The sequence below is a fragment of the Paroedura picta genome, chromosome 3 (genome assembly GCF_049243985.1).
Source record: "Paroedura picta isolate Pp20150507F chromosome 3, Ppicta_v3.0, whole genome shotgun sequence".
NCBI classification, from domain to species: Eukaryota; Metazoa; Chordata; class Lepidosauria; order Squamata; family Gekkonidae; genus Paroedura; species Paroedura picta.
Window position 1 is genome coordinate 11,121,259 of NC_135371.1, and position 25,662 is coordinate 11,146,920.

Consider the following 25,662-nt stretch of genomic DNA (forward strand, 5'->3'; position numbering starts at 1 on the left):
GGTGCACATGCGGGGCCCAAGGGGTTGCCAACATTCAGGCGGGGCCTGGAGTTCCCCCGGGATCGCACCTGACAGAGCTTCGGTCCCCGGGGGGGAAACCCCGCTCGGGAGGGAGGGAGGCCCCGACCCCTCCCAGGAGGCGTCCCCAAGAGCCCCCTCCCCTTTCGTGTGCCCAGCGCTTCCCCCCCCAGCCCCTCCCCTTCCTCCCTCCTTCCCAGGACGGGGCTGGCGGACCTCCCGGGCGGCTGCGACGCCGGATTCCCTCGCTTCTCTTTCCCCTCCGCACCAAGCCCCGCCCCTTCCCCAAAGGAGCACTTCCCCCCTCCCCTCCCCCCTCTTTGTGGGTCCTCTCTAGGCCGAGACTCGGCGGCCTTAACCCTCTCCGTGCTGCAGAGGAAGCCGAGGGGCTCCTGTCCTGGGCGGATCAACGAGCCTCTGCCCGGGATCGGTGTTCAAATGCATTTTGGAGAGAATATGAGCGGCCGCGCATTTTTACACGGTGTCTACGTTGTGGTGTTTCTTAAGGTGTTTTCAACAGACTTGTAAGATATTCTGTGGGTCCAGCAAAGCCCTGGGCCCTCGGCCTTGACCCACCAACCCCCTCCAGGACAGGGAAGAACCAGAAGAGGCATGAAACAAACAGGAGGGGCTGCTTCTTCGAGATGCGGATGACGCCAAACGGGGAGGGGGAAAAGGTGACCAGATTTTAACACTGGTAAAGCGGGACACCATTGACGGGGGGGGGGGGGGGGGAGAGTCTTGATTTAAAAACTGACATATGGAGCAACATAAAGCTTCACGGAACGAATAGAATGCAAACGTAGTATTGTAATATACAGATATAGATAGATAGATAGATAGATAGATAGATAGATAGATAGATAGATAGATAGATAGATAGATAGATAGATAGATAGATAGATAGATAGATAGATAGATAGATAGATAGATAGATAGATAGATAGATAGATAGATAGATAGATTCAATTTCAACATAAGTACAATTTGCCAGGTGCCCCCAGATGTCCCTCCAAAAGTGGGACAATCTGGTCCCCTTACCTTTGCCCCTAGTAATAAAAGCAAGGAAGAGCCGCAAACGCCCGTTCCCCAAAACATCAGGGAACCAAAAAAATATATATCTCCATCGAATAAGATCTTGTTAGGGCCTGAACTCCCAGGCGGGGGGCTTGGGGGGAGGGCGGCGGGGGGTCGCCCGGGATGCCTCTTTTAGGGAGCCCGCCGGCAGGCGGCGGCAGATCCTGGGCGTGACGCCGGTTTCCCTTTCGGAGCCCGGAGGGGCGCCCGGGCGAGGTCTCGAGCCGAGGCCTGATGGGAAGGCGGCGGCGCCAGAGCCAGGAAGGGTGTGTCTGCTGGGAGCACGCAGGAGCGAGCCGAGGCGCTTGAAAGCTTCGCCGCAGCGGGTGAGTGGCAAGGCGGGCGGTGGCCCGGGGGTGGTAAGGGGAAGGCAAGCTGTGTGCGTTCCCCGGGGGCCTGAGCAAAGGCAGAAAGGAGGGAAAAAACACCCAAGCGGTCGTCCTTGTTTACCTCGGAGACTCCAGGCCAGGGGGAGTCAAGCTGCGGCCCTCCAGATGCCCATGGACTACAATTCCCATGAGGCCCTGTAGCTGGCTGCCGGTAGGTTCCCTAGATGAGCCCTCCTTTTGCGACCTGCCCGGCCCCTCGAGCTTGGATAGCCTTCCACCCGCTAGTCCTCATGGAGCCTCCGCCCTAGAAAATCCCGCTATCCCGGCGCTTCATAATTGCCCTCCGCGCTCCGGGTGTGCTTGGGAAGAGGCCCTCCAGATGTCCATGCACTACAATTCCCATGAGCCCCTGCCAGCGGATGCTGGCAGGGGCTCATGGGAATTGTAGTGCATGGTCATCTGAAGGGGACATCTGAAGGGAATTGTAGTGCATGGACATCTGAAGGCTCATGGGAATTGTAGTGCATGGACATCTGAAGGGAATTGTAGTGCATGGACATCTGAAGGCTCATGGGAATTGTAGTGCATGGACATTTGAAGGGCATGGACATCTGAATTTGACTACCCCTGAGATAGGGTAAGGATACGCTTGGGAAGGCAGGGCGCGAGATCTCACCCCAGGCGGTGGAGGAAAGAAAGAAAGGGACGCCTGCAGAGCGGTTGGTTCACACCTGCAGGAAATAAAGGGCCTCAAGGAGGTGGCTCGGAGCTGCTGTTGCTGTTGGGGGTTTTAATTAATGTTCAGCTTTTCAAGACCTGAAGGTGTCCCCAAGCGCCTCATAAGCACCTTTCCCTTCCTTGTCCCGCAACAGACACCCTGTGAGGTAGATGGGGCTGAAAAGAACTCTAAGAGAACTGTGACTGGCCCAAGGACACCCAGCTGGCTGCATGTGGAAGAGTGGGGGGTTAAACCCAATTCTCCAGATTAAAGTATGAGGCTCTTTAGCCACTGCATTTTCTGGAGGAGGGTTGTATTTTAGGATTGCGGGGGGGGGGGAGAAATGCATGTCTCCTTCAAAGTCTCCTCACATGCATTTAATAAACGTGCACCAGGCTGTCCCAAAGTATGACGCTCGAGCCCTGTGTCATCCCCCCCTTCCCATGTTTGGAGGTTGTAATGCTGTGATTCCACATAGCTCTGTTATGGCTGCCTGAACTTTCCCCAAAGACATCCGGCTGCCCTAGTTGAAGAGGAAATAAGAGCTAGGCTACAGAGGTATTACACAATGCCTGGGTTTCTAGAGAAAAGCTAGATTCCAGGGGATAGCCATGTTGATCTGAAGCAGCAGAACAAAATTTGAGTTCCTGGGGAAAAGCGAGAATTGTGTGATATAGCATGTGTAGTGCATAAGAAGTCAGGGCTTCACAGAGGTATTGGCTTCTTATCTCGTTATGCAGGCCAAGTCATTCAGTTCTCAGTTATACCTGGAAGCTAAATTTTGTTGGTCTTAAAAGAGGCCACTAGACACATAAACTTCATTCTTGCCTTCTCAGCAGATCTGTGTGCTAACTTACTGCTGTTTACATGTATCTGTATGCTAATTTAATGCCTTCACAGGTTTTATCTGCCTTAAGCCAATCTCAGCTATAATCATTCAGTTTCTTCTGCATGAAACTAGCCCTTCCTGACAATTAACCACTCTCTCTCTCTACGTATACACAATGTTTGAGGAAGTTTTGTTTGGCTGTATCTGAAGAAGTTTGTGTGCACGGGAAAGTTTGCAACCTCAAATAAAGCTTTGTTAGTTTTAAGGGTGCCACTGGACTCAAACTTTGTTCTAGAGAAAAGCTATATGTCTGCCAGAGATGTATGTCTGCCACACCTTTCCAGAGGATTGTGGGCGTGTTTGGCCTTGGGCTGGATGCTCAGTTCACTACAGTTTAGCTTTTTGCCCATGTGGCTTTTGTGGGAAGAGGAGCAATACCGTATGGGGGTTGATCCAGAGGCAAGTGCTAGGCACACCTGCTAGGCACACAGGCTGTGCCCTCACAGGCCTAACACATCCTCGCCTATGTAAATTCTAGCCCAGGGGTCAGGACTGTTGAGAAAACAACAACGGCTGTATGTCTAAGGGAAAATATACTCAAGTCTTTTCCTGGGTAGAGTGGATCAGATGTTGGGAGTCCCAGCTTCAAATCCTAACTCATTGATTGAAACCTACTGGGGTCACCATAGGCTGGCTTTCCTCTCTTCACAGCAGTCCTGTCAAAGGTAGGTTAAATTGGAAAGGAAGCAGCGTGAAATAAAAGTATTGGGCCTCATGGTTTCACTGTCATGGAAAATGGGCACCAACACTTTCTTGTGGGAAGATATGGGGAAGTCCTGAGGAGACCACCTTTTCCTTTATATCCTCCCAAGAGCATTCTTCAGAAGAACGTCTGCTCAGGATCTCTGGCCCAAGGGAAGTGAGATTGGTCTCGGTCATGGCCTTTTTGGTGGAATGCTCTCCCGATACAGAGCAGGACCTCAGTCAGTCCCGCAGGTCCTGAAAGATGTAGCTGTTCCTCCTGGCCTACGGTTGGGACCCAAAATAACCACCAGAAATCACTACTGGGAGATGGAGAGAATCGGCTCCTAATGTTAATCCACCCTGATCTGTTATGATTTTAGTCAGCGGAAATTAGATCATGATGTTTTAAATCTAAATGTATTTTACGATGTTTATCTGCTCTGAGCCGTATAGGAAAGAAGAGCTAAAAATTAGTTTTTATTTTAAGTGTAAGGCCATAAGTAGCGTCAGAAGATGGGGCTTTCCTGCAAGAAACTGCTGCATTAGGTTGGCAGGGCCTTGAGGGAAGGGCCCTTCAAGCAGCGACTGCAAAATTGTGCCACTTCCTCCCCCAAGAGATGAAACCCCCACCGTCTCCTCAGACCTTCAAGTGCCAATCAAAGACATTTTTACTTCAAAAGGTTTTTATTTTGCTGTTCTTAATAGTCTCCTCAGGCTACTATTTAATCATCATGGGTGCCCATTGTGGACAGGAAAAAAGTTTAAGTAGTGAACCCAGTAAAAATTGCCTGTTGTGGGTTTTCGGGGCTGGGTGACCTTGGTCTGGTAATTTTAGTCCTTGACGTTTCACCAGTAACTGTGCCTGGCATTTTCAGAGGTCGGACACAGCAAGATGAGAATATCTCAGTGCCAAAGTGAGATAAAACAAGATTGAACCTCATGACACGGGTAGATTCCCATCTTACTGTAAAGGTAAAGGTATCCCCTGTGCAAGCACTGAGTCATGTCTGACCCTTGGGGTGACGCCCTCCAGCGTTTTCATGGCAGACTCAATACGGGGTGGTTTGCCAGTGCCTTCCCCAGTCATTACCGTTTACCCTCCAGCAAGCTGGGTCCTCATTTTACCGACCTCGGAAGGATGGAAGGCTGAGTCAACCTTGAGCCGGCTGCTGGGATTGAACTCCCAGCCTCATGGGCAAAGCTTTCAGACAGCTGCCTTACCACTCTGCACCACACTCTTGCATCTTACTGTATCCTACCTCTAAACATGCCAGCCATAGTTACTGGCAAAACATCATGGACTAAAACTTCCAGGCCATGGCCACACAGCCCTGAAAACCCAGAAATCTGGCCGTGAAAGCCTTTGACAATTCAAATAAGTTATGAGGAATTAATCCAGTCCCGAGGACCTCCGAGCAGCATTCATAGGTCTCCCTGTACTTCAGGTCTGCCCTTAATGACCTCACAGAGAAATTGAAGTCTGCTCCTAAGGCACCTTGAGATGAACTGGAGCAAATAGGATGCTTTGGGCTGATCCTGTGTTGAGCAGGGGGTTGGACTAGATGGCCTGTATGGCCCTTTCCAACTCTATGATTCTGTGATTCTGTGAAATAGAGGTTGCAGACCACTGGGCTGTGTAGTGCTTCACTCAGAGACAGCTATGCGGCTCGTGCAAATTCATGAAATGTTCTGTATATTTGGCAAGGGGCCATGGCTCAGTGGTAGAGCATCTGCTTTGCACAAAAGAAGGTCCCAGGTTCCATCCCTGGCAGCTCTACTTAAAATGACCAAGCAGGTGAAGTGAGATGAAAGACCCCTTCCTGAGACCTTGGAGAGGGCTGCTGCCCATCTGAATAGACAATGCTGACTTAAATGGGCCAAGGGTTTGGTTCAGTATAAGGCAGTTTTGGGCATTTCTGTGTGTTTTCTGGTGGAGTCAGAGCAGAGTTTATTCAGAAATAAGAACTGAGCCGGGTTTCATTTCAGGCTCGATTTCATTTTCTGTGCTAAGAACTGGTGTTCACATTTAAGAACCAAACAAATTTAGAAAGCTATAATTTTTAAAAAAAGAGTTGATGTAATAGGGGGGAGTGTATGATAGTGTAATGGGACAGAAGAGAGAAGCTGTTTGGCCAGGTTTTAATATCCATGTTTTCTTCCCCTTTGCAGAACCTCCAGCCAGCAAGATGTTCTTTACCTGTGGCCCTAATGAAGCCATGGTTGTCTCAGGTATGTGTTACGAATGCTGGCAGGGGCTCCTGGGAATTGTAGTCCATGAACATCTGGAGGGCCGCAGTTTGACTACCCCTGCTCTAGATCTTCTTTTCCTTCTGCTAAGATTGGGGGACATTGTGCAAAATTTGGCCTAATGCTCAGTATTAAGACAAAAGTAATATCAAATTTGGTTCTGAGAATTTGCAGTTGATAGAGAAGTACTGGAAATGGTGGACAATTTTATAATCTTGGGATCCAGGACAGAAAAAGATGGACAGGGTGCTGGGGAAGTGAAGAGAAGAGAAGGCTAATCTTTCCTTTTACAAACTTGGGAAAGATTTTGAAGGACAAAGGTATTTCACTGGCAACACAGAGAAGTATTGTCAAAGCAATGGTTTTTGCTGTGTAAACATATGGATGTGAAAGCTGGGCCCTAATTAGGAATAAAAGAGAGGAGAGAGATGCCTTTGAATTATGGACCAGAGACGATTACTGAAAATGCCATGGACTGCAAGAAGAACAAAATCTGTGCTGGACCCAGTTAATCCCAGATGCTCTCTTGAGTCAATGATCCGTAAGCAAAAGACTCTCGTACTTTGGTCACATAATGTGTGCAAATGATGGATTAGATGGTTACACTTGGCAAAACTGAGGGAAGCAGAAGATGAGGTGGACAAAGAACAAGATGGATGGATAGAATCAAAAGACACATGGATTGACTTCACGAAAACTTAAAGAAATTACTGCATAGAGAGCTGGATGGCGGGTTTTTGTTCATGAGTCGGAAACGACTTGACAGAACCTAACAACAAAATATTGGGGGGGGGGGAATGTGCCTCATGGAGCAGATAGCTTCAAATTGAGCTGATCCCTGTCAGATGGGGTGGGGAGATGACCAGGACGGACAGCAGTCTGGCGTTTCCTGCCCTGCGTGATGCTTTGCAATGCATAATGCTTCCCTTTGTCCCATGATTGTGCATCTACAGCAGGATGTCCAACTTTCCTCTCCTCACAAGAGACCCCCTGTGAGGGAGGTGAGGCTGAGAGAGCCTTGATATTACTGAAAAAGAAGAGTTGGTTCTTACATGCCGCTTTTCTCTACCTGAAGGAGTCTCAAAGCAGCTTACATTCACATTTCCTTTCCTCTCCTCACGACAGACACCCTGTGAGGTGGGTGAGACTAAGAGAGAGCCCCGATATTACTGTTCAGTCAGAGCAGCTTTATCAGTGCTGTGGCGAGCCCAAGGTCACCCAGCGGGCTGCATGTGGAGGAGAAGCGGGGAATCAAACCTGGCTCACCAAATTAGAAGTCCACACTCCTAACCACGACACCAACTCATCAAAAGGGTGTGTGTGTATGTTTGCGTGGAAACGGAAGCAGTGCCTGCTTGCTGGACTTGGGGATGCTCTCCTGCCTAGTTTGGACGTGTACCTCTGTTGGAAGCAATGTTCCAGAGACGTTGGTGTGCTGTATTAATTCCATACTTTCCCCCCAGGTTTCTGCCGCAGCCCCCCGGTTATGATAGCCGGAGGGCGAGTGTTTGTGATGCCCTGTATCCAGCAGATTCAGAGGTGAGTGCTTTAGTGGCAGCACAGTTGGAAAGTTGGTGAGGATCTTGGCAAGTCAAAAGGCTGTCGACATGAATCACCATATAACAACTGTAGACAGACTGGAGCGCGTCCAGAGGAGGTCTAATGAAGATGGTGAGGGGTTTGGAGACCAAGTCGAATGAGGAAAGGTTAAGGGAGCTTGGTCTGTTTGGCCTGGAGAAGAGACGACTGAGAGGGGATCTGGTAACCATCTTCAAATACTTCAAATATAGAAGAGGGAGCAGAGTTGTTTTCTGTTGCCCAAGAGCAGGGGTAGTCAAACTGCGGCCCTCCAGATGTCCATGGACTACAATTCCCAGGAGCCCCCTGCCAGCGTTCGCTGGCAGGGGCTCCTGGGAATTGTAGTCCATGGACATCTGGAGGGCCGCAGTTTGACTACCCCTGCCCAAGAGGGTCGGGACCTGAACCCATGGGTTGAAATTAATTCAAAAGGATTTTCAGGTAAACATCTGGAAGAAGTTAGAGCAGTTCCTCAGTTGAACAGGCTTCCTCGGGAGGTGGTGGCTTCATCTTTGAAAGTTTTTAAGCAGAGAAAAGACAAAAGTCTTTTGTCCACCTGACAAAAGTGCTAATTCTGTACGTTTAGGTAGATTGTAAGTAGATTGTTTCAGTGCTTGGCTCTTTTGCCCTTTCTCGCCTGCCAAGAGAAATGGCGATCAACAGTTTGGGGTCAAGACACGAATTTTCTCCAGGCCCGACTGGCCAGGGATTCTGTTTTTGGTGGGGAGGGGGATCACCTGGGCATGAAATTGGGGTCACTGTGGGCGAGCAGATAGTTGTGAGTTCTCTGCAGGGGGTTGGACTCAATGACTCTGGAGATCCCTTCCAACGCCATGATTCTATGATTATTTAATTAAAACAATTTTTTCATAACATGTATTACAACATGTATATCATAACAAGTATTATAAAATACAACATGTAATAATATCTAATAGCAATGAGAAGGTTTCTGGTGTTTCAAGTGGCATTTAAATATTTTTGTTTGGAAATATATGATTCTGAGAAAAAGCAGAATGCTTTAAGTTAAGTTTCTATCAGAATTTAAAATATTGTCATTAGATTTTTTTAAAAACGTGATAGATTATGTATGAAGAAAAGCAGAATGTCTTGAGTTCAGATCATGTGAGAATTGAAAGGATTGTTATCAAGTGACAAAAATAACGGTTTTTAGAGAGCAGTTAGACTCCGTGGGCTCTTCTCATAGCGGTGAAAGGAGGCAACATCAGGGCCACGTATGTTGACCCTCCAGAGTAACTGGCTGATTCTGTTAAGGCAAAGGGGTGGCAGGTTACAGTAGATGAGCAATTGGGATGTGAGTGTCCTGCATAGTGCAGGGGTTGGACTAGATGACCCATGAGGTTCCTTCCAACTCTATTATTCTATGATTCTAGTGTGAGCATTCAAAAGGTTTTTCCCCTGTGTGGGTTCTCTGATGTTGCTGAAGATGTCCACACTCTCTGAGGTCCCTTCCAACTCTATGATTCTAGGAGACTGGAAAATGTATTGTATGTCATGTGTGTAATGTAGCTGGGATATCCTAAGATTGTCTGACTGCCAGGCAAGAGATGTTCGGAGATGGTTTGCCATGGCCTGCCCCCCTGTCACGGCCCTGATTTTCCTTGGAGGTCACCCTCCCAAACACCAGCCAGGGCTGACCCTGCTTAACTTTCGAGATCTGACAGGATCGGCTTTACGCGGCCAGTCCAGGTTAGGTTAGGATGCTGGACTAGACAGACCACTGGTCTGATCCAGCAGGGCCTCTTTTGCAGTGTTACCACTTTCCCCTGTCCTAGCATGCACTCAGCACGGTGCTCCCCATCCAGAGGCCAGTTCTGAGCACAAGGAAGCTCTAGGCCTTCCCTCCTCTAGCTCAATGGACCAGCATTAAGAGTGGGGGCAGCCAGCTGGGCTGTCTGTTGGCCAAGGCAGGGTTGAGCCTTGGGTCTCAACCTCTGAGCTATGTAGCGGAAAACAGTGCAAGAGCCACACTGTGGAATCGCCAAGTGTTCAGAGGAAGCACCATCAAATGGATGACTTGCCAGGAAAAAAGCTGATATGCTTTTAGTTCAAAACCTACTTGCCTTGCACAAGAAACTTCCCAAAGAGAATGATCCTACAAGCCTTAGAAGAGGTCCCCTGGGTCAGTGTTTTCCAAATGGCTTCTGGTAACCTCTTCCAGAGTGGGGTGGAGGGTAGGGATGCCAGCCTCTAGGGGGGAGCTTGGGATCCCCCAGAATGACAGCTTATCTCTAGACTACAGACATCATTTCCCCCCGGAAAAAATGGCTGCTATGGAGAGTGTATCCCAAAGAAGTCACTGTCCTACTCAAGTTCCATCCCCAGATGTCCAGGGTTTTTTCAGCCTAAATCTGGCAAGACTACCCCTCCACCCCCAGTTTGTGGACAGGCAGTTTGGTGTGGTGGTTAGGAGTGCGGACTTCTAATCTGGCATGCCAGGTTCGATTCTGCATTCCTCCACAGGCAGCCAGCTGGGTGACCTTGGGCTCGCCACGGCACTGATAAAGCTGTTCTGACCGAGCAGTGATATCAACGCTCTCTCAGCCTCACCCACCCCACAGGGTGTATGTTGTGGGGAGAGGAATGGGAAGGCGACTGTAAGACACTTTGAGTCTCCTCCGGGTAGGGAAAAGCGGCATAAGAACCAACTCCTCCTCCTCTTCTTCTTCTAATCTGGCAACCCTGGTGGGGGTGAGAGTGCGTGGAAAAGCTTGTGCGTGGTCAGAGGCAGAATGTGCCATGCAAAGAGGCAGGGGGAATAAGTGCTTCATGGAGCATAGGAGGCACACAGGTTGGTACAGGCAGAGGTGATCCTGGTGTTCTAAGTAGATGGCACTTTAAATCATGTTAACTTGGGAAGCTGCTACATTCTGTGACTGATGAAGGCTCTGGCAGCCTCACACAAGAGCGCATTGCACTCCTCCGGCCTGGTGCTTGCAGAAGGATGCATCAGAGGGGCTGGCCAGCAGAGTCGCGGAGAGCGGGACGTGGCTGGAAAAGAACACTGAGCATTGCAGGGGCGGTGTGGCAGATGTGCTGAACTGGTTCATTGGATGGGCTAGAAAAGCTCCGAAGACTGTGGGAGGCAGCAGCAAGAAAGGAGGGAGAGGAAGAAAGGTTAAAGGCAGTTCTGCATTTTGCATGCCAGGCTCCAGGATATTTTGGCATCTTCCTGAGAGTGCTCGTTGTCAGCTGCAAAATCAGAACCTCGCCCAGGGGATCTGAACTGTCCCTTGCGAGCCCAGGAAGCAGGAATTAGTGTGACGGCTAAATAAATAGATAGATAGATAAAAATACTGATAGTGTCAAAAGTTTGACCCAAGGGGGAACCAAGCTTCAAATATTTTCTTTCCTTCTTTAAACTGTTACACATCTGCTTTTAAAATGACACATGAACTTCTGGATAACTCAGAAAGGATGTGGTATAGCTGAAAACTAGGAGAAGAAGCACTGTCATTACGGGGAGGTAGGGGAGGGACTGGAATCCCGAAGAGGCGATTCTTAATGCTATTTTAACGCAATATGTGTCCGTTGTACAGTTACTGTGTTGTCCAGTACCAAGAGATGTCATGGCCTTGAAGAAAAACTAAAACATTTTCTGTGTGTGCGTGTGTGTCTGTGTGTGGAAACTTTTCCTTTCTTTTCTCTCAACTTTTTTTTTCAGTAGAAAAACTGGAAATTTGGGAGGGGGGGGAGGATGGACCTTTTAGACCTAAGCCACATAACCGTAGATAAAAACCTGCTAATTATGTTCCAGACTATATCTGCGCCATGTAACATTTTGTCTTTCAGGGAGTCTGGGATTTCTTTTGCTTTGGCCCTCCGCACTGTGCCCTATTAGAGTTTATGTATATCTTCAGACTTAATGAGGGCTAGAAACCACAAAATGCTACATTTTACTCTAAGCGCCAGACCACCAGGCCTTGTGGGTTTTTTCTCAGCTGGAAAAAATGAACTGACTGGCTTACGTGTTTCAAGGAAGAAATTTATTGTTTTGGTGTGAGGTCCAGAAGCCGTGAAGCTAAGAATGTGCTCAGGCATCCTGCCAAAAGCACTTTGGAGTGATGCAGGCTTTTGTAAGAGAAAAAGATGGGGGAGAAGCTGCTGATGAAGTTTTTCCAGGGTCTCCTTCGCTTAGTGGTGTTTCTCGATTATGCTTTTTATCCCGCCTTTCTCCCAAGGAGATCTGGGCAGAATTTATTGTTCTCTCTCCCGACCCCTCATGAAGTAGATTTGGCTGAGAGACATTGTGAACACCTCAAACTGCCCAATGAGTTTCCTGGCAGAGTGGGGATTTGAATCTGGGCTCCCAAATCTTAGTATAGCTCTCTCATTCTGGGGGTTGTGTAGAATCCATGCACTCAGGGTGGTGATCACAAGGGATGAAATGGGCAGCTTTGATAGTTGTAATGACATTATTTATGCTTGCTTTTACTAACTATCTGTCTTGGTGATTGGAATCAATGTGTCTTGTCACCATTAACTTGCTCCTATTAAAATGGCTTTTAGGAACAATTAGATATAGCCACAGAACAAGGCTTGTGTTTCAGTGTCAGAAAACAGCTCAAATTCAGTATTTAGAGACATATTTTGTGTGTATATGAGAGAGAAAGAGAGAGAGAGAGATCTTCATTAACTCTTCCTGGTCTTTATCATTCCACCTAGGATTTCACTGAATACTCTGACGCTCAATGTGAGGAGTGAAAAAGTTTACACCCGGCATGGAGTCCCCATCTCTGTCACTGGAATTGCCCAGGTAACAGGTTCCCAATAATGCATTAAGGATTATTGTGGGAAATATCCATGAGTTGGGGCAGGAGAACATGGTCGACAGAAATAAGCACAGATTACTCAGCTGGGCCCATTTATCTTCCCACTCCTGTGGAGGGTGCCAACCATTTTTATCAATTTTCTCCCCTCTCCTTTCATGTTTCCACAATAATATCAGCTGCAGCTCAAAAGTTTGTTTATTATTTAAAACAGTTCTATGCTGCCTTCCATCCAGTAGGGTCTCGTGTTTCTTCCTCCTGCCTCCAGTTACAGAATGGTATCTGCCTCAGCTCTGTTCCACCCCTTGTTTGTTTCTCCTTCCTGCCCACCCCCATCTCAACATGGCACCTTCTGGCCTTGGTCCTGTACTTGCTGAATGTGTTGAACTGGGTGGCCCAAGAAGCAAGATACTCTTTGCTGTGGCAACTACCTCTGGCAGTAGTTGCCTCAAGAAGGGCAGCTCTTAAATTATTATTATTATTATTATTATTATTATTATTATTATTATTATTAATATTAACAATAATAATAATAATATTTGTATGACTGCTGCTCTTGGAGAACCGGCTTGCGATGGTTTACAGTGTTGATCCCCTGTTTGAAGCATCCCTGAAACTTGAGATATGGAAGGTGGTGGGAAATGAAAAGGATCCCCCATTCCCTTTCTCAGCTTTCTCTTTTCTCCTGTCGTAGGTGAAGATCCAGGGGCAGAACAAGGAGATGCTAACTGCAGCTTGCCAGATGTTCCTGGGGAAGGCAGAGCCTGAGATTGCCCAGATTGCCCTGGAGACACTGGAAGGTCATCAGAGAGCCATCATGGCCCATATGACAGTTGAGGTGAGGCTGCCTATATGTTGACATCTTTGCTGCCCCCTGCTGGAGAGGATGTTTCTGTCTCTGTCCGTGACTCTAGTCTGCGCCTTGGAAAATCTCTTCCTAAAGTTTCATTTTATTGATAGGGCTGAGTCCTGTTTTTCTTAAGAGCTCCAGCATAGGTTCAGAGGCTATTTAGATACTTAGGCCCTGCTGTTCTTTAATGTCCCAGGCTGGCCCAATCTTATCAGATCTCAGAAGCTAAGCGGGGTCAACTCTGGATAGACGTTGGATGGGAAATCCAGAAGTGCCAAGTTCTACATCTGGGTCACAAAAATGAGAAGCATGCATACTTGATGGGAGATACATTTCTGGATAGCAGTGAGAATGAGATTTTGGGGTAACTGTGGACTGTAGGCAAAATACGAGCAGACACTGTGATGCAGCAATATAGAAGGCAAATCCAGAGGCATCACATCAAAATCACAAGGTGTCACCGTCCCATTGTATACCGCATTGGTTAGACCGCACCGGAATACTGTGTGCCCCATTTCAAAAAGGATGTGGACACAATGGAAAGAGGGCAGAGCAGAGTGTTGAGGAGGATTCAAGGCCTGGGGACCAAGCTCTATGAGGAAAGGCTGAGGGCTTTGCGAAACTTCAGCCAGGAGAAGAGGAGGTGGAGAGGGGCCATGATGGCTCTCTTGAAGTATTAGTAAGGTTGTAACCTGGAGGAGGGGAGGGAAAGGTTCCTTTTGGCAGCAGAGGAGAGGACCTGCAGCAATGGCTTTAAACTGCATGTGGAACGGTACCAGCTAGATATGGAAAAAAAATTCACAGAGTAGTTCAGCAGTGGAGTTGGCTGCCTAAGAAGATGGTGAACTCCCCCTCACCCGCAGTCTTTAAGCAGCGGTTGGACAGATACTAATCCTGGGTGCATCAGACCGATTCTTATTGAGCAGGGGGTTGGACTAGATGGCTTGTATAGCCTCTTCCAAATCTGTGATTCTATGATTGTTACACAGAGGCAAGCAATGACCAGCCACCTCTGTTTGGCTTTTGCCTTTAAAACCCTATGGGGTTGCTGACTCAATGGCTCTTTCCATCACCAGAATCCTTAAAGTGGCTTCCAACATCTTCCCTTTCATCCTCACAACAACAGTCCTGTGAAGTAGGTGAGGCTGAAAGAGTATCGCCCAGTAAGCTCCCGTAGCAGAGCAGATATTCCATCTTGGGTCTCCCAGATCCTTGTTTAAATTAACTACTGCCCTATGCTAGCTATGGTATGGCATATGCTAGTGGTTTTATGGAAGACATTTGTACCTGGGATCTTTTAAGTAAACAGGGCATACTGCAGGAGAATGGGAAGACACTTGGTAATTTGGATGTTTCGGATGGAAAAAGTCTTCTGTGCTTCCGTTCTCTGAAGCACCCTGTGATCTCTGTTCGTTCCTCAGGAGATTTACAAGGACCGACAGAAGTTCTCGGAGCAAGTCTTCAAAGTTGCTTCCTCTGATCTGGTCAACATGGGGATCAGTGTGGTCAGCTACACCCTCAAGGACATCCACGACGATCAGGTAAGGTGCCCAGGAGTGGACTCCCATCTTCCGATGGTGTGTTTGGTGGGCTTAATAAATTAAAAGAAATTACTTGTTCAGCTTCAGCTGCTTTATCAGTTAACCTTCAGTAAAGGTGCCATTTTGACAATCCTTGATAGTATTCTAAATGAGACTGCACCATAGATCTATACTGGAGTATTGCAATATTGGCTGTTTTATTCTCAGTCCTAATGCTTCCTAAAATAAGGGTTTGCTCTTTTTGCTGCTGCAGGGCACACTGGATTAACCCATTGGGCTATCCACTAGGATCCCAAGATCTTTCCCCCTCCCAGTCTTGGCAAGTTCAATCACGATTAGCCAATATAAGCCGAGAGCTGGATTTTTTTTGCCTGTTTTGTGGAAAGTGCTCTTGGAGCTCTTCACAATCAACCTTGGTTTTCACCATCTGGAATAATTTTGTGTCATCTGCAAACTTGACCATGACACGACTCACCCCTATTTCCAGATGACTGATGAATAAATTAAATAGTACCAGCCCCAATATTGATCCTCGTGGAACCCCGCTGCTTGCTCACCTCCATTGATTCCTAATCTTTGCGTCCTGTCATTTAACAAGTTTTTAATCCATAAAAGAACCCATCCTCTTATTCTATGACTGCTAAATTTACTCAATACCCTTTGGTGAAGTACCCTATCAAAAGCCTTTTGAGTCCAGGTATATAATGTCTACATGCTGGTTCACTTTCTGAAAGGTTGGTAAGGCAGGACTTCCTTTTGCAGAAGCCATGCTCATTTTCCCTCTATGTGCCTAACAATTCTGTCTTTGATTACAATTCTAATAATTTGCCTAGGAGAGGTGTTAGGCTGACTGGCTTGTTATTTGATGTGGAACTCTTTTAAAAAATTGGGATAACATTTGCTACTCCCCAGTCTTTTGGTACAGCAGCTAAATTTAATGATAGGTTACATGTACAGGTTAGTAGCTCAGCTTTCTGACATGTGAGGCTTGCCAAAAAGCCAGGGGGAGTGTTTGGATCTGGAAGGAGAGACTGCAGATGGCTTAAATGGTAAATGACAGCCTTCTATCGTGCTGAATTTGAGACATTCTTTTTCTTTGACGCCCTGTATGGGCATCTTTGACCATAATTTCTCTCTCAATTGAAGGATTATCTTCACTCTCTGGGGAAAGCCCGAACTGCTCAGGTTCAGAAGGATGCCCGGATTGGAGAAGCTGAAGCCAAGAGAGATGCTGGCATCAAGGTGAGTCCTAGGTCCATGGTCTGAAGAAAGCTTGGGCCTTTGGGGGGACCAATTTAGGGCTTTTGGCATGTTTATTACTTCAGTGCTGTATTTATTTGCTGTCATAAGGCCCACTAGATAGTGGGAACTTGGGTATCATTTTAGCCTGTGCCTGATTGTGTGGGTGAATGTCCTCCCTTCCCAGCAGGCTTTGAGGAGGGATAGCTCCTTCATAGCTTCTCACAAGAAGACCACTTATCCAAAGCAAGTACTAGAATTCCTTTCATTTGGCTTGAAGGTTCCAGCAGGAGCAAATGGGTAAACTTACAAGTTGGGGCGTAGAATTTTTGAAGCATGCAAATAGGGCAGAGAAAGATGATTGGGCTGCTGGTTGGTGAAGTCAAAATGTCTTTCATCATCTGGGCCTATTATGCACAGCCGCTGAAACAGCGGCATGGAGAATGCAGAGGAGGAAGAAGCGAAGCAAACTGCTTATGCAAACCGGGACGGAATGCAACGGCGGCAAAACCCAGAGTATCCGATTATGCACGCGGCTACTCCGGAGCCGCTTCTGGTTGCACCCTGGTCCCGGGAAGCTCCACTTTCTTCCGCATCTCACTAACTCTGCTTTTTCGGCGGCATACATTGACTCTGTGCCTGGTTGCTGCCTGCAGCATGCATAATTGGTGATTTTAGCCGCCGCCATTCCACCCCGAATGAGGACCTTCCACTCCGTGCATAATGGGACAATGTGAGTCTTTCTTCTCACTGCTGTTCCTTGGGGAAATCTGGAATCCAGAAGAGAATCATTTTTCTGCTGTCAGTTTTTCCCTTACTGAGGGTAATGAAAGATAGTGGGCAGGAAGCTATGCATACAGGCAGCTAGAACTTGGACAATTGAGGAGAACAGTGAGGATGATCCAGGGCCTGGGGACCAAGCCTTATAAGGAAAGGCTGAGGAACTTGGAAGAGGAGGTTGAGAGAGGACATGATACTCTCTTTAAGTATTTGTAAGGTTGTTATTTGAAGGAGGGTTGGGAGCAGTTCTTATTGACAACAGAGGATAAGACCCATAATAATGGCTTTAAACTACATGTAGAACAGTACCAGCTAGATATTAGGGGGAAATGTTTTGGTTAGAGTAGTTCAGCAGTGGAATTTGCTGCCTAAAGAGGTGGTGAACTACCTGGCCAGGATGGCCCCTTCCAACTCTATGATTCTAATTCTAGATTATGCAAGGTTGTTTTTTTTTAAGGAATAGTGTATGGCATTCTCTGCTGCTATGACATTAAAAAACACTAATGCACAAAAAGATTATTAGAGCAATCCCCAGTACAAACTAACAAAGAGCTACCTTATTATGTATTTAAAAATCTACTTTGACTGGCAGCTACTCTCCAGGGACTCAATCTAAGGACTTTCCCAGCCCTGTCATTTCAGATTGCTTATTTTTAAAAGCAGTGGCATAATTTGAACCCAGGACCCTACACGTGGAAAGCCTGTGTTCTCCTTCTCCACCCATAGGAAGCTAAGGCCAAGCAAGAGAAGTTGTCTGCTCAGTACCTGAATGAAATTGAAATGGCCAAGGCCCAGCGGGATTACGAGCTGAAGAAAGCCGCCTATGATATCGAAGTGAACACAAGGAAAGCTGAATCTGACTTGGCATATCAGCTGCAGGTGAGGCAACTTCAGGGGAGTGATGGGGGCCAAGTGCAAGATACATTCAGATCTTTGCCTGTCCAGGTGTATAGATAAGGTATTTTCCCTGGATTTTTCAATTGGGTTACAGAAATATGATAAGATTTTCTTCACTGGTTGAGCAAGACTCTGCTGCCAATCAGCAGAGAGTCGGTGCAGCGTTATGGGATAGGGGTGGGGTGGAAAGACCCCAGATCAAATCTCCATTCAGTCATGAAGTGAACTGGGTGAACTTGGGCCTGTTGCTCATTATCCCAACCACTACCTCCCAGAATCACTGCAAGGATAAAATGCAGAACTGAAGGAAAGATGGGATAAAAATGTGTGAGTCCACTGTCGTATGTTATTACCTGGTTTGTTGGCTGGCTGTGTGGACTCAAAGATTGTTACTTCGAAATATTTATATCCTGCCTTATCTTATTGGACTCAAGGTAGCTAACAAAGCAGCAAGAAGTTACAAACACAATTCTTGTGAATTTCAGATTTCTGCACTGCATCAACCCTGTTAAATTCCATCTTTGACCTCTAACCTGTTCTGCCTCGTGACTCTGAGCTCTTCCCTGTGTCCTCCTTGCCCTGTAGGTAGCCAAGACAAAGCAGAAAATCGAGGAGCAGAAGATGCAAGTGCTGGTGGTGGAGCGGACCCAGCAGATTCAAATCCAGGAGCAAGAGATCATCTGCAAGGAGCGGGAACTGGAGTCCAAGGTCAAGAAACCTGCTGAAGCTGAGCGCTTCCGGCTGGAGAAACTGGCCGAAGCTGAAAGGTAAGGACGGACCTGGCTATCTTTCCCTGTGGAATGGTTAGGGCTTTTTCTGTTTGAAGCCAAAACAAAGGGGAAGTGGCAGATGTGTTGCTAGATGCTTTCAGGCTGATGGGGTGGTGGGGATGTGGCTTTAGAAGCAGAGTAAGGATATGGCTGCTTGTCCTTTGCAGAAAAATAAAATCTTCGCATTGTACAATGTGGTACAAATTTATCGTTGCTGTTGTAAGTGCAGCATTTTTATGTTTTTAATGGACCAGTGGTCCGATTCTGTTTGAGGCAGGCCTCTAATATCTGTACATTTCTCCCTGTCATCTTTTAGATACAACAGGCAGCATTTTATCATTTCAATGCCATAGTCTCTCCTCCTCCTCTTTCTGATACCGCCTTTGTCAGGAGCAGGATCCAGGAGTGTGGTTACCCTCCTGTTTGTGTTTCTCTGGCAGGTCCCAGCTCATCATGCAGGCCGAGGCTGAGGCAGAGTCTGTCAGGGTGAGTGCATCTCTGTGGTGAAGAGAAAGACAGCCTACATATAAATTAATAAACTCATTCTCCTTCTCAATCTCCGGTTCCCTAGGTGAAGGGTGAGGCTCGGGCCTACGCTATCGAGGCCAAAGCCCGGGCTGACGCCGAGCAGATGGCCAAGAAAGCAGAGGCCTTTCAGCAGTACCAAGAGGCAGCCATGGTGGACATGCTCTTGGAGAAGATTCCTGAGGTTAGCATTCTCCCCACCACCACCAGCATGGTTTCCCCCATTTTAGTGGGGGGGGGGAAAGTATTTTCGGAGCCTGTACTCACTTGTATTTCCAGAAAATGATAGCATTTGGCTCACAACAAAAAAAAGCTGGACTGGTTCGCACATACGTTCTGGTTTAATCTCCTGTATGTGCATTAAGTGTCAAGTTGCCTCTAATTTTTGGCAACCTTATGAATCCATGGCCTCCAAAATGTCCTATCAGCAGCCTTGCTCAGGCCTTGCAAACTGAGGGCTATGGCTTCCTCTGCAGAATCTGCTTATGCAGTCTCTCCATTGATCTTTGCTCAGATGCTGTTATTACAGATCTATTTTTCCGTCCACATTCCTAAATTGTGGAAGCCACCATTTCCCAATGAGCGTTCCCTGCGGACCTTGTGGGGTACCTCCTGCTCCAGTCAAATGGAGGAAAAGGCAGAGTTCACTGTCTGCGTTGTGGAAGAGATGTTTGCCGAAGAAGCAAACAAGCATCCTGGCACTTTGTAAAAGGGGCCATGGAGGACCAGGTCAGGGATCACTGGGTTAGACATAAGTTGCTCAAGGCTAGGTGGCAGAAGCTTAGAGGATAACAGATGCCACCTCCTAGATTAGCCTTTCTCAACTTTTTACCATTGAGAAACCCCTGAAACATTCTTCAGGCTTTGAGAAACCCCAGAAGTGGTGTGATCATGCAAAATATGGCTGGGAAGCATAGCTGTGTACACGCCCACCCGGGTCCTCTCCCTTTCCCAACCCCCTCTAGGCCCATCACTGGCCATTTTGCAACATAACCATATATGGTCATATCACCCAATAAACATTTAGCACATTTAAAAAATAGATAAACATTAATTAAGTTCCACCCATTCAGGGAGCCCTGCCACCCATTCAACGAAGCCCTAGTTGAAAAAGCCTGTCCTAAATAATAAAGTTTTTGCGAACTCTGTGTATGGATATTTCAAAACCCAATGGAAGCATCTGCAAAAGAAGAGAAGAAAGCTGTAGCTGAGGACTAGCGTCTTGGGTGATTCTGAGCAAAGGCCTGACTTCTTTGCAAGATCCAGGCACTTGGAATATAACCACTCAGTGCCTGTTTTCTCCTTCCCACCCACCCTTCTTGTGTGTGCATTGCTCTTGCAGGTGGCTGAAGAGATCAGCAAGCCCTTGACCTCGGTGAAGAAGATCACAATGGTGTCCAGTGGGAGCGGAGACGTGGGAGCGGCCAAGATCACGGGAGAGGTCCTAGAAATCATGAACAAACTGCCTGACACCGTTGAGAAACTCACCGGTGTTAGCATCTCTCAGGTACCAGGCAGAAGAGCCGGATTCTCCGAGGGAAAAAGAAATTTGTTTAGAGGCCGAGTCAACGGCAAAAGGCTAATAATAATGGAAGGGACACATCGAGGAGGTGTTGGACCTCAAATCCCACTCCTCTTTCACTGTATCCCAGAAGTGTCATGCTAACATGGAGAGGCTATAGGTGGCCTCCATCATGTACGTGTGACTGTAGTTCATGCACCCGATAGGAGGATAGGAACAGAAAAGGAGCCAGTGGTCCCTCTAGTTCAGTGTTGTGTTTCGCATAGCAGCTGACCAGATGAGAAGCCTGGAAACTGGGCCACAGAGCCCAAATGCCTTTCCTATTTTTGTGGCTCCGCATAAATGAGCATCTCTTATCTAGTGGTTTACTGCCTTGGAACATGGCCTTTCCCTTGAGCGGGGTTGGCTAATAGCCACTGATGGATCTAGCTTGTCTGATACCTTTTTTAATCCATCGAAGCTGGCGGACCTCGCTGTGCCCTGTAGCAGTGAGTTCCACAGGAAGCAATTCGGCGTAGATATGAAGACCCCCCCCTCCTGAATCTTCTAATGCAGGAGTAGTTAACCTGTGGTCCTCCAGATGTCCATGGACTACAATTCCCATGAGCCCCTGCCAGCATTTGCTGGCAGGGGCTCATGGGAATTGTAGTCCATGGACATCTGGAGGACCACAGGTTGACTACCCCTGTTCTAATGTATATATTTCGGTTTATAGGCCGCCCCTCGCCTTGCAGTCTTGGGGCAGCTTACACAATGAATTAAAACCCATACAAAGAATTTTTCTCACTGGGACTCAAGGTGGATTATGCAGTGTTAAGTCAATGCAGTCAACAGGAGAGGGCATCCGAAAAGCACTGCAATAGAATCTGGACTGTAAAAATCCAGCACCGAGAAATCCAAAACCAGAGCTGAAACAAAGCCTATACCACTAACATAACATGTTAAATAATATTGTTTTGTAGCATTTTATTATTATTTACATGGAGCCCACCTTGAGTTTCTATAAAGTAGAAAGGTGGCACATAAATGTTTTAAATTTAAAACAATTAAAGCTAAAAAAATTTAAGTTGTAAGTTTCTGCTTACAGAAACGGGCAGTATGAATGATACGCTGTAATATAAACCACAGTCCCTTACCCGTTACTGAAGAGGCGGAAATACGTTCGCCGCATCCACTTTGACGATACCATCCATCATTTTTAAAGCTCTTTTATTTTCCCCTCCCTTCATTATTAAAGAATACTGGTTGTTGTAAGAATGGTTAAAACGGTACTATCGATCAATACAGTAATGTTCTGTGAGCAGGCCCGTGTCCAAAGCCTTTATTTACTCCACCCATCCTCAGAATTTAGCTCCTATTAAGAAATCAAGGGGGATAGATTGGACCCAGAGACAGAAATGTTAATTTCCAGAAGTTCTGAAGCCATGAGGGAGAATTGTGTGTGTGTGGGGGGGGGGGGGCTGTTCTCCAGTTGCTTTTCTTCGGGGAGGAGAGGACAAGACTTTGAAGCTTACTCTTAAGTTTAACTGCTTTAACACTATAAATGCCTCATATAAGACAACATATGAAATTGGATATCTTTATGGCATTTCTAAGTATAAATGCCCTAGCTTTCTAGAAGCGTAATTGCAGATATACCAAGTATTATGAAGGAAATGAGCAGCAAACTGCTGTACTTTTAACACGTGTCTACATCATACATAGATATTTATCATCATCTAATGCTATAGCTATAGTAACTATTTTCATCCTACACATTTTGAATGAACACAGCCTCGTCTCAAAAAAGGATTTCACTCATTCCAGCTTAGAAAATATTTCATACAGGTTTTTTTTTTCACTTCCCATCAAGTATTTCTGTATTTTCTTCATCCATTTTTTAAAAAGAAATCCTCCCAAAAACATAATTTTCCTGAATACTTGGGGGTTCCCCCCACCCCAGACCTTCACATCTCCACCCAGAAGTCTGTCAGTAGTTGAATTCATCACTGCAACCACTATAGTCAAATGTAGCAAGGTAAAACAGCAAGCAGGAATGCTTATTTGGCCAGCCCAAGGAGATGACCACATTCCATTGCCTATCCAAGGGGAAGAGTGGGGGTTCTAGAACCTCTTTTCCCCATCCCTTGTCTTTCTCCCCATCCCTCATCTTTCTCCCCTCTTTGTTCCACACCAAAGAACTGTGTATTCTGTGTTCAATGTGTGTTCTTGGGACTGATGGCCTCGATCTGGTGTTTTGTTTTTGTCTCGCCAGCAGATAAACCAGAAGAAGCCAGGACGAATGAACTAAATGCTGAAGATTTGGGGGATGTGGGTGGGATCCTTTGTGAGCCTGAACTCCAATGATCCTAGTCTGTATGTGTTCATATAGAAGAGATTTTCCCCATCAAGAGACCCACCCACCTCCCCATGACCTTTGTGGACAGAACTGTTGCATGTTTGCCAATGCTCCTCAACACCACCAAGGTCTCGTGTGCCCATTGTGTCCCTGTGACACCCCAGTGTGTACTTTGGAGTATCCCAGCACCCATTGCATCTTGTAAAGCATGGTTATGTTGAGTGCAATCCCGCAAAGTCCATCACTATGCATAATCACGTCTCACTCAGTTAAGCCCTGTTCTTGCTCTGTTGGCTGGATGCTGCTGGTTACCATATACTTGCTAAGAGTCGTGCCCTTTTGAGGATTTAAGAAAGGGTCCATTTCTAGGGAAGGCAACAAGAATGTTGTTTGAATGATGGCGAAAAATGGAGGCTCCTTTTTTTGCACTTGATTGCAAGATTGCTTGCTACAAAGATTTGTAACCACTGAGATCTTATGTTGTTGTTGATTTTTTTGGGTGGGTGGAGAGACGGTTGTCCCAAGACACTGTTACCAATGTGTAAGGAAATTGGGGGGGGGGGGGGGGAGGCAGTTTTTCAGAAGTGAAAATGTTGGGCAAGGACTTCTGTAAGTAGATCCTCATCACACCACCTGTATTTTCCGTGCTAGTCCAGCCCCTTCTCTAGTGTCATAATTTCTGGGTTCTGTCCCCCCATTAAGATGCTCCACCTGGCAAGAAAAACAAAAAAAAGACTCCCTTGACCTTGTTTCTGTTCCCTCCTCCCCCCAGCAAGTGTGTGTTTACAGAGGCGTTCCCAAACAGAAACCCAGAAGTGCAGGAAATCGGCAAAGCAAAAATATGCAAAAAAGCCTATGCCATGTTTTCTTTTTTGTGTTCTGGACTGGAGAGTGATTACTGCGGGAAGGAAATTCTGGTAAGTGTGCATAGCAAATGGGGTAAGAGGCAAATGGGGATGCAGGATATTCTTCTCCCTGCCCCCCCCCCTTACAGTCATTGTCTGGATGTGCCTTATATCTGCTTAACCTCTGGAACAATCATGCACCACCCTCACTGTTCCCATGCCTGGGTTCAAAACATGTGCTTCTTAAGAACTTGAATATACAATCAAAAGAAGCCTTTGTGGAATATACAATCCAAAGAAGCCAGAGGACTGTACCATTTCTCCTAGGGGAAGTCCCACAGGAATATGCATGCTCTCCCTTTAAAAGTAGTACACTGGTCTTGGTTTAACCTTTTCCTCAAGTTTTCTTCACACATGGGGTTTAATAGGGGAGAGCATTCCAACAGGTGACTCCACCAGCTCACAGGTCAAAATTGGAACTCTGCTCTTGGCTGTGAGTAGTCTCCCCTTACGGTCATTCCACTTTGGTCAGAAAGTATGAGAGCCCCCTCTACTGTCTGACTGCAGAACTGTTGCTTTTAAGCCAAACTTTGTACCAAATCAGGCTGTCCTGAGCGACCCTTCAGCTTCCCAGTTTGAGCCATGAATGGCCAGGCTCCCATTCTCTTTCTTCCTGCCTCTGTGTCCTAAACTGTGACCACCCCCCTAGCTACTCACTGCATAAATAAAGCACGCTCTGTTGAGAGCCACTTTGTAGGGACCCAGAGTTGGTATCTTGTAACTGTGATGGGGAAGTCATTTGTTTGTATCTGAGCCTTTGCCTTGCTCTGCTGTGTTGTGAAGCCTCAGCACGGTGCCTTGTCTGACCTTTACCGAAGGGGGAGGATTTGCCCCCCTCTACCATCTCACTGCTGAGATGCTCAGCTTATAATAAATCCCAATGTTACTGCCCATAGTTGTCTTCTGGTGTTGTTTCTCAAAATGAAAACAAAATACCCACTGCTTGTTTTGAAGACTAGGCATTCTCTTCATCTGGATCTAAACTCTCAGCCATGTGACGGATCCAAAAGGATTTCTGCAAAATGTATAACTGCAAATGATTTCTTGATCCATTATCCTGTGAGGTAGGTGAGGCTGAGAGAGCCCTGTTATATTACTGAAAAAGAGTTGGTTCTTATAGGCTGCTTTTCTCTACCCGAAGGAGTCTCAAAGCTGCTTACAATTGCCTTCCCCTCTTGTTCCTGCAACAGACACCCTGTGAGGGAGGTGAGGCTGAGAGAGCCCAGATATTACTGCTCGGTCAGAACAGCTTTATCATTGATGGATTAGATGAGCATGTTTGTCCATCTGCCTGTTCCTTTGGCCCCATTTTCCTGTTCCTCTTTTCCTCCCCCCCCATCTCGTCATGTTGTTCATTGCAACTGAGAAGCAAGGGTAAGCCATGGCGTTAGGCCTGTGTTTGTTCATCTGTCTTCAGTGCTGGTTTTTCTGACCCCAGGGACTCTCCCCTGCATGGAATGTCAATTGCCCCTCCTGGATGCAGCAGCTGCCTAGTTCAGCAATAGTAATGTCCAGCTTCAAAAGGTCATGGACAAAACAGAGGGTTCAGAGGAAAGTGAGAAGGATGATCCAGGGCCAGTGGACCAAGCCCTATGAAGAAAGGCTGAGGGACTTTTTGATGTTCAGCCTAGAAAAGAGGAGGTTGAGAGGGAAAATTATTGCTCTCTACATATTTGAAAGGTGGTTACTTGGAAGAAGGTAGGGAGGGGTTCCTGTTGGCAACAGAGGATAGGACCTGCAATAATGCCTTATGCTATGTTTTGAATGGTACCAGCTAGATATCAGAGGGGAAATTTTCACAGCAGTGGAATGGGCTGCCTAAGGCGGTGGTGAGCTCTCCCTCACTGGCAGTCTTTAAGCAGCGGCTGGAAGGATACCTATCACGGATTCTTTAGGCTGATCCTGCATTGAGCAAGGGGTTGGACTAGATGGTCTGTGTGGCCCCTTCCAACTCTATGATTCTTT

The 25,662-nt window shown here is 46.9% G+C and overlaps 2 protein-coding genes across 5 annotated transcripts in view; one reads left to right on the forward strand and one right to left on the reverse strand.

The window, feature by feature from the left end:
• Positions 1-1,254, reverse strand: part of LOC143834247 (uncharacterized) — a 69,087-nt gene extending 67,833 nt beyond the window's left edge. The window contains exon 1 of the mRNA XM_077330905.1: positions 1,060-1,254. Coding sequence (XP_077187020.1) covers positions 1,060-1,116 — 57 coding nt within the window. The 5' untranslated portion in view covers positions 1,117-1,254. The remainder of the gene's footprint in view (positions 1-1,059) is intronic.
• FLOT1 (flotillin 1) lies at positions 403-24,588 on the forward strand. 4 transcript variants are annotated; one of them, XM_077331090.1, is made up of 13 exons: positions 403-695; positions 5,885-5,944; positions 7,426-7,501; positions 12,227-12,317; positions 13,025-13,168; positions 14,602-14,721; positions 15,868-15,963; positions 17,467-17,619; positions 18,223-18,404; positions 18,848-18,893; positions 18,979-19,116; positions 20,275-20,439; positions 22,709-24,588. In XM_077331090.1, exons 2-13 carry the CDS (start codon positions 5,902-5,904, stop codon positions 22,742-22,744), a joined length of 1,290 nt encoding a protein of 429 aa, XP_077187205.1. In that variant the 5' UTR covers positions 403-695; positions 5,885-5,901; the 3' UTR covers positions 22,745-24,588. The 4 variants fall into 4 exon arrangements, with proteins under 4 accessions (XP_077187205.1, XP_077187204.1, XP_077187207.1 ...); XM_077331089.1 differs by lacking the exon at positions 403-695 and adding an exon at positions 1,284-1,421; XM_077331092.1 differs by lacking the exon at positions 403-695 and adding an exon at positions 1,284-1,421 and having other exon boundaries at positions 22,712-24,588.
• Positions 24,589-25,662: the final 1,074 nt, after the last annotated feature.